Source organism: Scyliorhinus torazame, chromosome 5 (assembly GCF_047496885.1).
Source record: "Scyliorhinus torazame isolate Kashiwa2021f chromosome 5, sScyTor2.1, whole genome shotgun sequence".
NCBI lineage: Eukaryota > Metazoa > Chordata > Chondrichthyes > Carcharhiniformes > Scyliorhinidae > Scyliorhinus > Scyliorhinus torazame.
In genome coordinates, this window is record NC_092711.1 from 273,794,813 (window position 1) to 273,811,368 (window position 16,556).

The window sequence follows — 16,556 nt, forward strand, 5'->3', positions numbered from 1 at the left end:
TATCTTTGATGAATTTGAAGTGGAAATGGAAAACACAAGGCATCCAGTTCAGGTAACAAGAGGATTTTATTGCTGCAACCTGGGTTGTACTATTGTACAATTCGATATTGGTGAGAATTCTCTATTCCCAAATCTCAGCTGTTCAGACTGTTCACCTGATTTGTATTGGGCTCCATGCACCAATACAAGAGGAAGGATTTCCCCCTTCGAGTGAGGCCATTTCTGACATTGCTTTTCATCTTCCAGAGTCCTGGGGGGGGCTGGAGTGGGGACCCCTATCTCCTTTTGCAGTCCCCAGGTGGGAAAAGAGGTGGGCAGAAGCCAAGATCGGCAGGTTAGAAGGTCTGTCTCCATTTTCTGCGACATAAGCCGAGTTCTCTACATGGATAAGTCGACTAGCCCTTGCTCCCACCCACCTCCCACATATCTCCATATATCCTTCATTTCCACTCACCAAGTATTCATTCTGTACAGAACTCATGAACCATATAATTACACTGGGAAACCTTAGGAACGCTCATGAAATCAAAATAATCAGCTGTTCAAACTATGTTTGAATAAAAGCAACCCTCTTAGAAGTTCATAAAACTGTGAACCAACAAAGCCCTTGAAACATCAGTTGTAAAAAACGCCTCTTGTGCTCATTAATCTATCAAGATAAACAGCCATTTTCAAAACATTTACACCCATTCTCTGCTCATAAAACTGTCAAACAAACAAAGCTCACAGTCCCCTCCACAGCTGCGTCAACATCCCTTGCTGAGCTAAATCCATTACTGGGGTTTGGAACTTGGCCATGCATTCAGAAGAATATAAGAAATAGGAGCAGGAATAAAGCATTCATCCCCATGAGCCCGCTCTGCCATTCAACAAGATCATGGTTGACCTGATTGTGGCCTTAACTCCACTTTCCTGCCTGGCCCCCAGAACCTTTAATTGTCTTGTGGTCAAAAATCTAGCCTTGAATATTTGGAATGATCCAATCTCCACTTGCTTTCTGTGAGAGTTCTAAAGACTCATGATCCCTTGAGAGAAGAACCTTCTCCCCATGTAAATCTTAAATGAGACAAACCCCTTAGTTCAGGATTCCCCCACAAGGGGGAACATCCTCAGCATAGACCCTGTCAAGCCCCTCTTACATGATTCAATAAGATCACTTCCTCATCCCGAGGGCCGGAAGTCCCATTCTCAAGTAATTTATGTTGTTGCGAGCATATTTTTGCTGCGGGGCAGCCAGATATAAAGGCTGCTGACTTTTCAACCGGGTTGGGGGATGAAAATGTCCCACTGTAAAATTCACCCCTACATCTACTGTTTCCTATTTATTCAACCTGCTTGTTAAGTCCTCAAGTAACTCCAATAAATTTGCTAAACACAACCTCGCTTTGATAAAGCATGTTCACTTTGCCTGATGGTATTACGATTTTCTGCATGTCCTGCTACTACTTCCTTAAAGGATTCTCACATGTTCCCAATGATGGATGTTAGACTTACTGGCCTACACTTTCTTGCTTTCTGTCTCCCTCCTTGCTAATATAGGAGTGTTATATTTGCAGTTTTCCAGTTCACTGGGACCCACCCAAAATTGAGAAAAAATTGGAAGATTACCACCATTGCATCCACTATCTCTGCTACTGCTTCTTATAAGGTCCTGGGATGCAGGCCATCAGGCCAGAGACTTGGCAGCCGTTAGTCCCACTAGTTTTTCCAGTATTTATTGCTATTGTTCCCTCCCTTTTGTCCCTTGCTTTTCTACTACTTTTGGGATGCTATTTGTGTCTTAACCATGAGGACAGATATGAAGTACTTGTTCAAAGTCTTTACCGCTTCCTTGTTTAGCATTATTAATTCCCCAGTCTCAGTCGCTAAGGAACCGATGCTTACTTCAGCCACCCTTTTCCTTTTTAAATATTTGTTTGGAGCTTTTCTTGTCTGTTTCTATATGTCCTGCTAGTTTTCTCTCATACTCTAGTTTTTCCCTTTATCAGAGTCATCTTTTGCTGGTTTCTAAATATTTAAAACAATTCTGGCCTACCACTAAGCTTTGCAGCACTGTAAGTCTTTAAAAAAAAAAATTGATACCATCCTTATCTCCATTCGTCATCCAGAGATGGTGCATCCTTTTCATAGAGTCTTTGGGTGCAATTGAATACCCTCTCCCATGGTGAATTTGGTGATGAGGGGCATTTAATTAGTGGGGAATGTGGCAAGTGGGGATCCCGTTGCCTTCCTGCCCTGATTAAGTCTGTCCATCCATGGGTCTTCGCGTCTCACCAAGCGAAGCCCTTAAGTGAGCGATTGATGCCCAATTAAGGACCTCATCCCAACAGTATTGGTATTTATCCAGCAACAGGCGGTGGGCTGACCATGCAGTGTTCCAGGGGGACCCCGCACTGTCAGGCACTTGGTGCCTGATCCAGGGACCTGAAAAGGGAAGGACGGGGGGTTGGGGGGGGGGGGGGAGGAGAACTGAACGTCAGCCCCTGCCCTTACTGTCGTCCTCTCCTCTCCTCATGTTCTGCAACCTCTACCACTTACCTGTGCCTAGATCCATGGTGATCCTCGGCCTCAGGTGGGTGTAGTACCAGCAATAGCCACCACCTCCACAGTGGAACTGTCGAGCAATGAAAAACTGTCATCTCCACATCAAGCCTCTGCTTGGCCAGCAGTTCTCAGCAGGTGGCACATCTGTCTCTGGGGTCCTTGATCTCTGGGAAAGCCTATTGCTTCTCAGTTTAATGCCTAATTTACAGTTAATGTGGCAGGCCTTCCCTAAGAGTGGCCACATTGAGCTCATGCTGGCTTTCCAGCTGATGAGCAAGATCTTCATCGCCTCTGTTAAACAATATTGTTTCTTTCTAAATGGAATATATCTTTGTCGAGAGTTAGGAATTATCTCCTTAAATGTCTGCCACAGCTTTCTACCGTCTTATCCATTAAGCTATTTCCCAACTAACTCTGTCTTCATACCCTTAACTTTATTTAAGTTGGGACTTCCGGTGGCGGCTATGAAGGAGTAAGTCGCACATTTGGTGGCTCCTGCTCGGGTCAGACTTTTGGACCTTTTCCCCCAATTTTTTACCGGACTTAATTTGGAGAATTGATGATAGAGGAAATTGTGTACTGGATTCCCACATCGCTGCGTAGAGAGGCAGACTAGAAGTGCTCTCAAAGGCAGAAACAGATGGACAGAGAAGGCTTGGTCTGAAGCTGCAGTGGGAGAAAGCATGGCAGAGGACCGGAGTTCTGGCTTGTCGACCCAGCGGTCAACGGAGCAGCTGATGCAAATTATCCAGGAGGGCTTCACCAAACAGAAGCAGGACTGCTTGGACCCGATTAAAGAGTCAATTGAGCAGCTGAAGCTTAGACTGGATGCCCAAGATCGGGTGATCCAGAAAGTAGAGAAGGCGCTGGCTGACCAGGAGGAACATCAAACTGTGGTGGAGATGGAAGTGGGGCTGCTGAGAGACCAGCAGAAAAGGCTCCTGGAGAAGGTGGATGACCTAGAGAATAGGTCCCGCTGGCAGAACTTGAGAATCGTCGGGCTCCCCGAGGGGTCCGAAGGAGCGGGCGCTGGGGCATACGTAGTGGGCATGTTTGAGAAGCTGCTGGGGAAGGGGACATCCTCCCGACCCTTGGAGGTGGACAGGGCTCACAAAGCGCTCGCGAGGAAGCCGCGAATGGGAGATCCCCCCGAGGGTAATGGTGGTGAGATTCCACAGGTATTTGGACAAGGAACGTATTTTACGGTGGGCCAAGCAGACACGGAACTGTAAATGGGAGAACAGTATCCTGGGGATCTGTCAGGACCTGAGTGCGGGAGGTGGTCAGGAGAAGAGCAGGGTTCAATGAGATAAGGTCGTTAAGAAAAAGGTGAAGTTTGGACTGCTGTATCCGGCCCATCTCTGGGTCACATACGAGGAGCAACATTTCTATTTTGAGTTGCCTGAGGAAGCGCTGGACTTCGCGTAAAGGACAGGACTGGTGGCGGACTGAGAACTTTGAACTTTGCTGCAACGTTCATGTTTAAAAAGGTTTCTCGTTTTTCATTCTGTGGACGTTATTTGTAATGCCTTCTGTATTGATTTGGGGCCAGTTGCAGAGCTGAGTGAGTTAAAGTTTACATTTGCACTGCTGGGGGATGGAGGTGTGTTTGTTAGATGCTGGATCTTTTGCTTGATATTTTCTTTGTTTAGCGTTTTTTTTGTCGGGCAATTGTGTTGGGATTGTCTTTCACTTGAATATGTGTGTATGAGCGGGGGGGAGGGTGGGGAGGGAACAATAGGTGGGAGAATGTCTGGTGCCAGGGGCGGAGGCCATCAAGCTAGCTGGGCAGGCTAGCTCAGCCTGTGGGGGGTGAGCAGATGTTAGGCTTATTGAAAGGGTTGATTTACTTTGTGCTGTTACTGGGGGTGGGAGAGGGGGAAAAATGTTCTGCTGACGAGGGAGGGACTTCTGCGAAGGGACAGAGGGGAGGTCGGGGGCGGAGGCTGCCTAGGGGCGGGGTGGTGGAGGCGTGGGGCGCGGGCTGGAGACTGGCCCAAGGAAGGGGATAGTTGATCGGCGATGAGCCCCCCAACTAGGCTGATCACCTGGAATGTACGAGGGCTAAATGGGCCGGTCAAAAGGGCACGCGTGTTCGCGCATTTGAGAGGACTGAAGGCGGACGTGGTAATGCTACAGGAGACGCACCTTAGAGTAGCTGATCATATTAGATTAAGGAAGGGATGGGTCGGACAGGTTTTTCACTCGGGACTGGACTCGAAGACTAAAGGGGTCGCAATCCTGATCAACAAGCGAGTGGTGTTTGAGGCGGGAAGAATAGTTTCGGATGTAGGAGGCTGGTACATTATGGTCAGTGGGAAATTGGAGAGGGTGCAGGTGGTACTAGTAAACGTGTATGTGCCAAATTGGGACGATGTGGAGTTTATAAAGAGGATGCTGGGGAAGATACCGGACCTGGATTTGCATAAGTTGGTCATGAGAGGGGACTGCAACACAGTTATTGATCCTGGTTTAGACCGGTCAAGCTCAAAAACAGGCAGGCAATGGCAATGGCAAAGGAACTAAAAGGGTTCATGGAGCAGATGGGGGCGGGGGTGGACCCATGGAGATTTGGGCAGCCGAGAGTGAAGAAGTTCTCCTTCTACTCTCTCGTGCATAAAGTGTACTCCCGGATTGATTTTTTCATTTTGAGCAGGGCTCTACTGACGGGGGTGGTGGACACGGGGTACTCGGCGATCACAATCTCAGACCATGCTCCGCACTGGGTTGACCTACAGGTTAGTAAAGACAGTAACCAGCGCCCGCACTGGAGGTTAGACGTGGGACTTTTAGCTGGTGTGTGAGCGGCTGAAGAAATATATTCAGAACTACCTGGAAGTCAACGACACGGGGGAAGTGTCGGCAGCAGTGGTCTGGGAGGCATTGAAGGCGGTGGTCAGAGGGCAGCTGATCTCGATGCGGGCCCACAGGGAGAAAGCAGACAGAGCAGAGACGGACCGACTGGTCAAGGAGATATTACAGGTCGACAGGAGGTATGCGGAGACCCCAGAGGCAGGGCTTTTACGGGAAGGGCGGAGGCTTCAGGCGGAGTTCGCCTTGTTAACCACAGGGAGGGGGTTGAGCAGCTGAGAAAGGCGAGGGGGTCGATTTATGAGCATGGAGAGAAGGCCAGCAGAATGCTTGCACAGCAGCTTAGAAAGAGGAGGGAGATAGGGAAAGTAAAGGATGGGGACGGGAGCCTGGTTGGAGACTCAGCAGGGGTGAATAAGGCGTTTAAGGAGTTTTATAGTAGGCTGTACGGGTCAGACCCCAGCTGGGCCGGAGGGGATGAGGCACTTCCTAGAAGGGCTGAATTTCCCGAAGGTGGACAGGGAGCTGATAGAAGGGTTGGGGGCCCCGATCGGGATGGAAGATATAGCGGAGGGTCTGAAGGCCAGTTAGCCGGGTAAAGCCCCGGGGTGGGACAGGTACCCAGTGGAGTTCTATAAAAAGTTCTCTGGGATGTTGGGGCCGCTGTTGATGAGGACATTCAATGAGGCAAGGGAGCGTGGGGTGCTTCCCCCTACGATGTCACAGGCCACGATTTCACTGATCCTGAAGCGGGACAAGAACCCAGAGCTGTGTGGGTCCTACAGGCCGATATCCCTATTGAATGTGGACGCCAAACTGCTGGCCAAAATTTTGTCCTCCAGGATTGAGAATTGTATTCCGGACGTTATTGGGGAGGACCAGATGCGGTTTGTTAAGGGAAGGCAGTTGGTGGCCAATGTAAGAAGGTTGTTAAACGTGATCATGATGCCTCCTGAAGGTAGGGAAGTGGAGGAAGTGGTCGCAATGGACGCAGAGAAGGCTTTTGATCGAGTAGAATGGGACTAACTGTGGGAGGTACTGGGATGGTTCGGATTTGGGCGGGGCTTTATTGACTGTGTCAGGTTGCTGTATCAGGCTCCTGTGGCGAGTGTACGGACGAATAGGACAATATCGGACTACGTTAGGCTGCATCGGGTGACGAGACAGGGATGCCCCCTCTCCCCACTGTTGTTCGCGTGAGCCATAGAGCCGCTGGCAATTGCACTGAGGGCTTCAAGGGGCTGGAGGGGGCTGGTCCGGGGGATGTGGAACACAGAGTTTTGCTTTACGCAGGCGACCTGCTCCTGTATGCATCGGATCTAGCAGAGGAGATGGAAGAAACCATGAGGATTTTGGGGGAATTTGGCCGGTTTTCGGGGTATAAACTAAATATGGGGAAAAGTGAGATGTTTGCGGTCCAGGCAAGGGGACAGGAGAGGCGATTAGGGGAGCTGCCGTTTAGAGTAGTAGGGGTAAGCTGTCGGTACCTAGGAATCCAAGTGGCGCGGGAATGGGAAGGTCTGCAGAAACTAAATCTGGTCCAACTAGTAGACCAATGAAGGACGATTTTCGGAGGTGGGACAAGCTCCCGTTGTCATTAGCTGGGAGGGTCCAGGCGGTGAAGCTGACGGTCCTCCCGAGATTCCTGCTCGTGTTTCAATGTCTCCCCATCTTTATTCCGCGGTCCTTTTTTAAACGGGTCAACAAAGTGATCACTGGGCTTGTATGGGCGGGTAAGACCCCGCGAGTAAAGAGGGGGATGCTTGAGGGGAGCCTGGGAGAGGGCGGGCTGGCATTGCCAAACTTCAGTAATTACTACTGGGTGGCGAATATAACCATGATCAGGAAGTGGGTGGTGGGCGGGGGATCGGCATGGGAGCGTATGGAGGCGGCTTCATGCAAGGGCACCAGCTTGGGGGCACTGATAACAGCGCTTCTGCCGTTCCCGCAGGCCCGGTACTCCACCAGCTCCGTGGTGGTTGCGGTCCTGAGAATCTGGGGGCAATGGAGGAGACATGTGGGAGCGGAGGGAGCATCGGTCTGATCTCCAATCTGTAATAATCACCGGTTTGTCCAGGGAAGGATGGATGAGGGGTTTCGGAGATGGCAGAGAGCAGGGATTGAGAGGATGGGAGATGTGTTTATAGAGGGGAGCATTCCCAGCCTGAGGGAGTTGGAGGAGAAATTTGGATTGGCGAGGGGAAAGTAGTTTAGGTACCTGCAGGTGCGTGACTTCCTACGTAGCAGGTTTCAACCTTCCTGCTCCTACCACCAAGGGGGATACAGGACAGGGTAGTTTCCAAAGTGTGGGTGGGCGAAGGGAAGGTCTCCGACATCTACAGGGAACTCATGGGGTCAGTGGGGACACAGACGGTGGAGCTGAAGCGCAAGTGGGAAGAGGAGTTGGGTGGAGAAATAGAGGGTGGTCTCTGGGCGGATGCGCTGAGTAGAGTCAACGCGTCCACAACATGTGCCAGGCTCAGCCTGATACAGTTTAAGGTTGTTCACCGGGCTCATATGACAGTGGCCCGGATGAGCAGGTTCTTTGGTATAGTAGATAGGTGTGCAAGGTGTGCGAGAGGACCAGCGAACTATGTCCACATGTTCTAGACATGCCCAAAGCTTAGGGGATTTTGGCAGGGGTTTGCAGATGTCATGTCCACGGTGTTGAAAAAGAGGGTGGTGCTGAGTCCAGAGGTGGCGATTTTCCGCGTGTCAGAAGACCCGGGAATCCAGGAGGAGAAAGAGGCAGCCGTTCTGGCCTTTGCCTCCCTGGTAGCCCGGAGATGGATATTATTAGCTTGGAGGGACTCAAAGCCCCCGAAGTCAGAGACCTGGCTATCGGACATGGCTGGCTATCTCTGTTTGGAGAAAATCAAGTTCGCCTTGAGAGGGTCACTGTTAGGGTTCGCCCGAAGGTAGCAACCGTTCGTCGACTTCTTTGCGGAAAATTAATCGTCAGCAGAAGTGAGGGGGGAGGTGGATGGTTAGCTTAGTTTAGAGTAGGGGGTTAGTAAAGGTAGGACCTGTAAGGGAGGAAGACGGCTTTTGCATTATGTATATAAATTCATGTACATTTGTTGTTGTTGTGAAACCAAAAATACCTCAATAAAATGTTGATTAAAAAAAAACTTTAAGTTTGGGATGCGAGTTGTGGACCTGCATTTTTCAACTTTAAATTGAATGTGAAATTCTGCTGTGCTTGCCTTAAGTATTTTCATTATGAGATCATTACATAATCCTCCCTCATTACACATTACCAGGTGTTAAGAATTGGGGAAAATTAAGATTAAAAAATGAAATTGGGATAAAAATGGTTGATGTCTGAGGAGATATTGAGAAACGAGTTAGCATATCAGTGAATAAAGCAAGTTTTTACCTAGGTGACTAGAGGAAAACAATGGGGGTATAGAAAAGCTAACTTTAAAGTGGAACGATATGGAAAGAGTCACAGGTGTGCCAAAAGCCCACTCCACAGGATTAACAACATCAAAGAGAAATAATAATAGCACAATGACTGGGGAAAAAGTGAGACCAATACAGACGCAGCTACCGTCAGTCACACCCAGCTGCAGAAACAGTCTGATCAAAACCTGAACCAAGCAGATGTTGCCTTTGCTGAAACTGAAGACGGCTTTTCCCATCATGGCCCATAACCTGCGTGTGGTAATTATTTGCTGGATTTAGCTCGCAGAGTTATATAATAGTGGCCATCTCAGAGTTCAGGACATGTAGATAGTTGGGAACCAAGAGGTAATTTCATGTATTACCGTGTGTACAGCCATCGATATACGTGTTGCAGTGTATTATAGTCTTGTCATGTGTTTTTTTTCTTTTAAGCCAATAAATATTCTTTATTAATTGTTCACACAATGAGTGGACTATTCCTACCTGGTTCACATACTTCCCTTACAGTATACCAAATTTAAAATATACACCACTAAGAACTGGTGTTCCAAGTTGCTCTTCTGGGCTTTGGGATACTCTTGCATTTAACATCAGTGGGGTTCTCAACACAGGTCTAGCATAACCAGATTCTGATTCCAGAATGTATTGTTCGAAGAAATTGTCCCAATACACTCTCTGAACTCATCCTGCAGTCTATGTTTGCCAATTAGATTTGTTCAATTCAAAGGGAGATTAAAATTGCCCAAAATTATTGCAGTAACTTTCATACAAGCTATCATTATTACTTGACTTATACTCAGTCATACATAGATACTGGTCGGAGTCTATAAACGTCTCCCACCAGCAACTTCCTTCCTTTGCTACTTCTTATCTTCAAATGGATCCTACATCTTGATCTTCTGAACTTACAGAACTCAAAACATTGGCGTCTTTGATGCTAGCTGACCAGGTGCCAACCAACTATTCCTTTTTCAAAGGCTCAGTGGAGTTTCACAAAATAAAATCTGGCATCAGTGTTTTTCAGAGCCTCAACAGATCCCTGGGGCTGGATTCTCCAATAATGGGGCTATGTCCCCACGCCAGTGTACAAACGCTGGTGAATCACTCTGGACTTTCCTGAAGAAAGTTCTGAGTGATTCTCCAACCTGCAGAAGGCTGGCAGGGCCCTGGAGTGGTTCTTGCAGCTCTGACTGCGGATACGGGGCACGCACTTCTGGTCAGGAGTCCGCGCATGCGCACGGCGGTGACCTGCAGCGGCCGTCCTGTGCGACATGGTGGACACGGACTGCGGAGCGGCACCAAAAATGTAGGCCCCCCCCGAGATCGCGTGCGCCCACGGGTCCGTGATGCCCGATCACTCCCCTGGCCGTTCATGAGGCCCCCCGGGTGAACGATCCCCTCCGCCCCCCACCAGGGCGGCCGCGGACTGAGTTTGCAGCTGCCATCCGACATTCCCCATGGCTGACAGGTGGTTAGAAACACGCCGTCGGGAATTCGGCCAGTTGCGCGCAGGGAGGGGGGCTCTGTCAATGGCCCCCACCTGCGCCGCATAGTTCGCGCACGCGCGTTTCTCAGCGATTCTCCGGGGAATCCGAATTTCCGGGTTAATGACCATTTCCGGGTTGATGAATCCAGCCACTGAACTTTAAATCAATGTAAACCTCAAAACTCAGTGCCCAGATGATGCATTTAATCAAATTCCAAAAATGGTTGAATGCATAAGAGCAGTGTATCCACTTGATAAAATACTCTAATGAGTGGAAACACTTAAACTCAATTTAATGGTTACCTACCCTTTAAGGACAGAGCCCAATGATCCATCACTGCATTGAAAGCATAATTAAATCTTCATGCACCATTACATTATGACCGTTGGAGTTGGCAAGACCATTTAAACATACCTGTCAAAAGGTAACTTGTATTCACGAAGGTTAAAGTATTAAATTAACTGGCATGGTTTCCACAGCCTTTTGGAACAGTTGACACCCTGGGCTAGGGCGTGCCAATTCCAGCCCCCTTGACCCAGAGGCTAACACAATTGAATTAACAAATAATTCTTAGAAAAATACCCAATGTTGTTGGCCCTTGGCTGCCCAATAATTACAATCACTAGGTTTGTAAATTGAAACACAATTACTTTTTATTTATAACAAGAACTATAATGAAATATGCACTATCAACGCATTCCTAATCCCCCCACTTTCATTTGCACCCACACTCTGCACACGCACACAAGATGGAAAAACACAGAGGGAAGGAGAGGGGTCAAAATAATCAGTAAAAGGAAAAAGAGTCTTTGTTTCAGACGGTTGTCTTTCAGCAGACCTTCCTTCAAAGTAAACTTTCAGATCCAGGTCGCTGTTTGCAGCCTGTAATGGCTTCATGGCAGATTCCTTCATTCAAGTTCTCTGTAGGTTCAGAAATACATCAACTCACAGCCTTTCTGAAGAGAGAGAGAGAGAAAGGAGCAGGTCCTTCCCCCGAATGTCCAGGATTCAAACTGAGCTCCTTAGGTCTCTGGAAACCGTCCCACTCGGGTAGGATCCAATCACCACATGTTACCGGGCAGGCAGAATACAGCCTTTTGGCCAATTCATTAGCCACCAGCCAACCAATCGAATCGAGTCCTACCCCCTCTCTCGGGTGCCTAACAGTCTTCAGTTTTTTCTATCTGAAGCTAGCAGAGTGTTCTCTGTTGTAACTTTTGAATTCCTAATTCTCTCTGCTGCTTGATTTAAAGATCCATGTCCATTAATCACCCATGAAAGATACCCTTAAAGATACATGTCCATTAATCATCCATGGATCAAAAATGGCAACGGCAAAAATAAAGAAAGGGGAAATAAGGGAATCAACGTGATGGACCTTTACAGAACCCACCCACCTTGATAAAAATACCAAGATCGGCGAATTTGTTTCGCTGTCGGCATTTGAATGACAATCCTGATGTCACTTCACATGAGCATTTGGTCGGGACACAAAAGATTTCCTGCCCCGGGCATCTGCCAGAATTTGCCTGGTAAGTTTACAAATGTAACCCCTCACACCTCTAATTTAGGCCTCGCAATGTGGCTTCACTCAGGACGTGGGTGGGAAAAATCAAGCACTTGCACTTGACTTTCAAAAATAGTTAACCTTCTGGCTGTGTTGAATAATAATGATGCTGTATGGGCCATGCTAAATGAGAAAGCACTCAGCACTGATAGTCGTTCCTTATTCAGAGGGAAGAAAAATCTTAGGGCAAGTCACCTTGGGCCAATCCCCAAAAGATAATCAGCATCTTGATGACTTCCCTATGGCTCACGAGGCTAAGGAGGTGAGTGCTGAACCATAATATCAGGGTTGAAGATTCCATCTGTGTTGAATCCATTGATGTTGTCGCAGACTGTGGTAAATGTATTAAGATTTGAGCTTGCAGTCGCTGGAGTAGAAAGGGAACAAATTAGCACAGATTCCCATTCCTGATGACTATCTAATAATCTTTTTAAAAAATATATTTTTATTCTCCTTTTCGCATTTTCTCCCACATTTACACCCATCAACAATAAACAGTAATCAGCAAGATATGTCAATCCCCGTAATAACAACGATCCCATCCGCCCACCAACCCCCAAACATCAGCCCGCATGTTTACATAAACAAATGACAAAAAGGAATCAGGGATTACCCGTAGTCACCCTTAATCTACACAGCCCCCCCCCCCCCCCCCCCCCCCCCCCACCCACCCCCTCAACTAATGTTCGATGTTATCCAGTTCTTGAAAGTGCATAATAAATAGTGCCCATGACTTGTAGAACCCCTCCGAGCTTCCCCTCAGTTCGAACTTAACCTTCTCAAGGGTCAAGTATTCCAACAGGTCCCCCCGCCACGCCAGGGCACTGGGTGGAGAGGCTGCTCTCCATCCCAGCAGGATCCGCCTTCGGGCGATCAACGAGCCGAAGGCTATGATATCTGCCTCCGCTCCCTTTTCCAACTCTGGCTGGTCCGGCACCCCGAATATGGCCTCCTGGGGACCCGGATCCAGTTTCACACGCACCACCTTGGAAATTACCCTAAACACCTCCTTCCAGTACTCCCCTAGCTTTGGACAGGACCAAAACATATGAACGTGACTCACGCCCCCCCCCCCCCCCCCCCGCAACGCTCGCACGCATCCTCTACTCCTTCAAAAAATCGTCTCATCCTTGCCCTCGTGAGGTGTGCTCTATATACCACCTTCAGCTGTATCAGCCCCAACCTCGCACATGAGGTGCAGGCATTCACTCTCCGGAGCACCTCACACCAGACCCCCTCCTCTATAACCTCTCCCAGCTCTTCCTCCCACTTTGCTTTGATCCCTTCCAGTGGTGCCTTATCCTCTTCCAGAATAGCTCCGTACACCGCTGACACTGCCCCCTTCTCCAGTCCCCTTGTCGTCAACACCTCCTCCAGCAATGTGGAGGCCGGTTCCTCTGGGAAGCTCTGTATCTCCTTTCTGGCAAAATCCCGAACCTGCATGTACCTAAACACTTCTCCCTGCTCTAGCCCATACTTCGCATCCAGCTCCCTCAATCCTGCAAATCGACCCCGAAGAAACAAATCTTTTAGCGTCTTAATCCCCATCTCTTCCCATTTCCGAAAACTTCCATCCCACCTCCCTGGCTCAACTCTGTGGTTCCCCCGAATCGACATTTCCCTTGACCCTAAACCCAACCCGAAGTGTTGGCGAAACTGCCTCCAGATTTTCAATGAAGCTATTATTACCAGACTCCCTGAATATTTCCCCGGAGCTATCTGTTGCAAGTGCCTTCAGCCCCGACCCCCTGCACAAACTCTCCTCCGTTCTGACCCACTGAGAATCAACCCCTCTGACCCAGCTCCGAACTTTCTCCACGTTCGCTATCTAATAATCTTGCTGGAAAATGTGTATTTAGATGGCAGGGGAAGGCACGGCTATGGAACCTTGCGATATATATTCCACCAACATTCATTTCACACCTAAACAGTGGATACCTCGGTAAAACCTTTTACGCCTCCCTGAGCATGTGAAATCACATCCCACTGCCCAATGGGAGATAGCAACGAGAGAAATATGGGGGTGCGGGGAAATAACTCGATTAGTTTGCTTCTGTTAATAGAATTTTATCTCCCTCTGCAGATGGAAAACACAATAAAACAATCTGAAAATGACTTAAATAAGCTGCTTGAATCTACAAGGCGCCTGCATGAGGAATACAAGCCTCTTAAAGAACATGTGGATGCTTTGCGAATGACTCTTGGTTTGCAAAGATTACCGGAGTTGTGCGAGGAAGAAGAAAAGCTGTCCCTTGAGTAAGTATCTTTGATTTAAAGGTGCACAATTTTTAGTCATTTACTGTTTCATCCATTTCGTGAAAGTTAAAAGCACAATTCTAATGCAAAATATGTTTGGGCAGGAAAACCGTATCTTTGTGGTACTGTCATTTGCCCTGTAATCCAAGGTTAATACTATAGGGACTAGGTTCAAATCAGCAGACAGCTGGTCCTTGACAGACGGTAGGTCCAGTTCCAGTTGAGGGAACCTCGGTGACTGCTGCAGCCTTCATCCATCATTGTAACCATTGATACCAGACGAGTATTTCCCACCTGATCCGCAGTTGAGGATCTGTTTTGAATTGCGCTTTGTCTGATCCCTCCCCTCTGACCTACCGTCATGGGCGACCCTGCCAGGAGTTTAAAACTACCGACAGCATTGTCCTCGGGATCAGCGGGATGTTCACTCCTCTCCACCACGGCAAGGTGGCAGTCCAGGAAAGGTGTAACGGCATACACACGTTAAAAGATGTCCCACACCAGCTGTCTTCCTAGAGGAAACCAGCAACCCCCCCCTCCCCCCCCCCCCCACACACACACACACACACACATACAAGCCCTGCGGTAATCAAGTGGTGACAGGGACAGGACAGTGAGATCTGGAGTCCCTAGTTTCGGACAGTAAGTCCCTAGCTTTGAAAGCCACGTAGGCAGTGGAGTTTGATTCAATCATCTCACTCTTGGAATTTCAGCAGCTTTCTTCACGACTGAGCACTCCTCGTCAGGATCCACTCTGCACGCTCCGCATGGGAAAGGGCTAGAAAACGTGCCCTAAAACTAGTCTGTTTTGTCCCCAACCTGGCTGGAAAACTGCATTCAGCAGACTCACCGATCTGTGGTCGGCTGCATGGTAGCACAGTGGTTAGCATTGTTGCTTCATAGCTCCAGGGTCCCAGGTTTGATTCCTGGCTTGGGTCACTATCTGCGGAGTCTGCACATTGTCCCCGAGTCTGCGTGGGTTTCCTCCGGGTGCTCCGGTTTCCTCCCGCAGTCCAAAGATGTGCCATGATAAGTTGCCCTTAGTGTCCAAAAAAAAAGGTTAGGTGGAGTTACTGGGTTATGGGGATAGGGTGGAGGTGTGGGCTTAAATAGGATGCTCTTTCCAAGGGCCGGTGCAGACTCGATGGGCCGAATGGCCTCCTAAATCAAAGTTAAACTGAATTTTGGAATCCTCATGGATAATGAGCAAAACAATCAACCGGAACGGAGAGCTGCCTTTGTTGCTAGTGAACTCAGGCACTTCAACATTGATGTCGCTGCCCTGCAAGAGACCTGAAGAGCAGGCGAAGGGCAGCTGAGGGAAGATGACGATGGTTACACCTTCTTCTGGAGAGACAAACCCAAGGATCAGACCTGGAATCATGGAATTGGCTTCGCCATCAAGAACAAATGCATTAATCGACTCTCGGACCTCCCTGTCGGCACCCACAATCACCTCTTAACATTCCATCGACAGCTTGGCAAGAACCAGCAGGCAATGGTACTGAGTGCCTATGCCCCAAACCTTGATGCCAATGATGAGTCCAAAGAAGGCTTCTACTCCATCATACTCTCCAACATTCCAGAATAAGATAAGATCATCCTCCTTGGGTAATTTAGTGCCAGGGTTGGAAAGGACTCCCAAATCTGGAAGGAACCATCAAAAGGAAGGAGTTGGGAATTGCAACTCCAATGCGGTTCTTTTGCTCGCTAAATGCGCAGAACACCAGTTTGTCATCACTAACACACTGTTCTGCCAAAAAGACAAGTTCAAGACTTCCTAGAGACATCCATGATCAAAGCACTGGCACATGAGCACTCATCATCATCCAATCCCGAGACCAATAGGTTCCCTCATTACCAAAGCAATCACCAGTGCAGATGACTGGTGGACAGACCACTGGCTCATCCGCACCTCTATATCCATCAAACTCCACCAGGAGCAGCGTAAGCTGAAGAAACAGCTCAGAAAATGGATAAACGTTGAGAGTGGTTTCAAGGGCCAAGCATGCGAGTGAACCTTCAACAATGTCTTCTCCAAAATCTCCAAAGTGTCCATTCTAATGGAATGCAGGAAAACTGGAAGACAGCCATCATCTCAAGCTGTGAAGAAACCATCAGCTGCAAGAACGGGAAATACCAAGACTGGTTCAATGAGAGTGACCACACCATCCAAGACCTCATCAATAAGATGAGGAAAGATCTCCATGCCTGGCAAAACAACATAACCAGCAAGGCAAAGGCAAGGCAATTGATTGAGAGTTCATCTATCAGCCAAGGTCGAGGTACAAAGAAGAACTAGGGAAATCAAGAACCAATAGTGGACTGAGAAAGCTAAGGAGCTGCAATCCTTGCTGACGAGCATGACACCTGGGGCTTTTTCAGTGCCACCAAGGCAATTTATGCACCCAATAACCTAGGCCTCAAATCTGTGCGGAGGAAGGATGGAACCCTTTGGGAGACAGAGTAAATAATGGCCTTAG

The 16,556-nt window shown here is 48.5% G+C and overlaps 1 protein-coding gene across 2 annotated transcripts in view; it reads left to right on the top strand.

Moving 5' to 3' along the window:
- zc4h2 (zinc finger, C4H2 domain containing) overlaps positions 1-16,556 on the top strand; it is a 61,380-nt gene that overhangs the window by 25,593 nt on the left and 19,231 nt on the right. For both annotated transcript variants that reach the window (XM_072505586.1, XM_072505587.1), the window contains exon 3: positions 13,901-14,073. In XM_072505586.1, the coding sequence (XP_072361687.1) occupies positions 13,901-14,073 (173 nt within the window). The remainder of the gene's footprint in view (positions 1-13,900; positions 14,074-16,556) is intronic.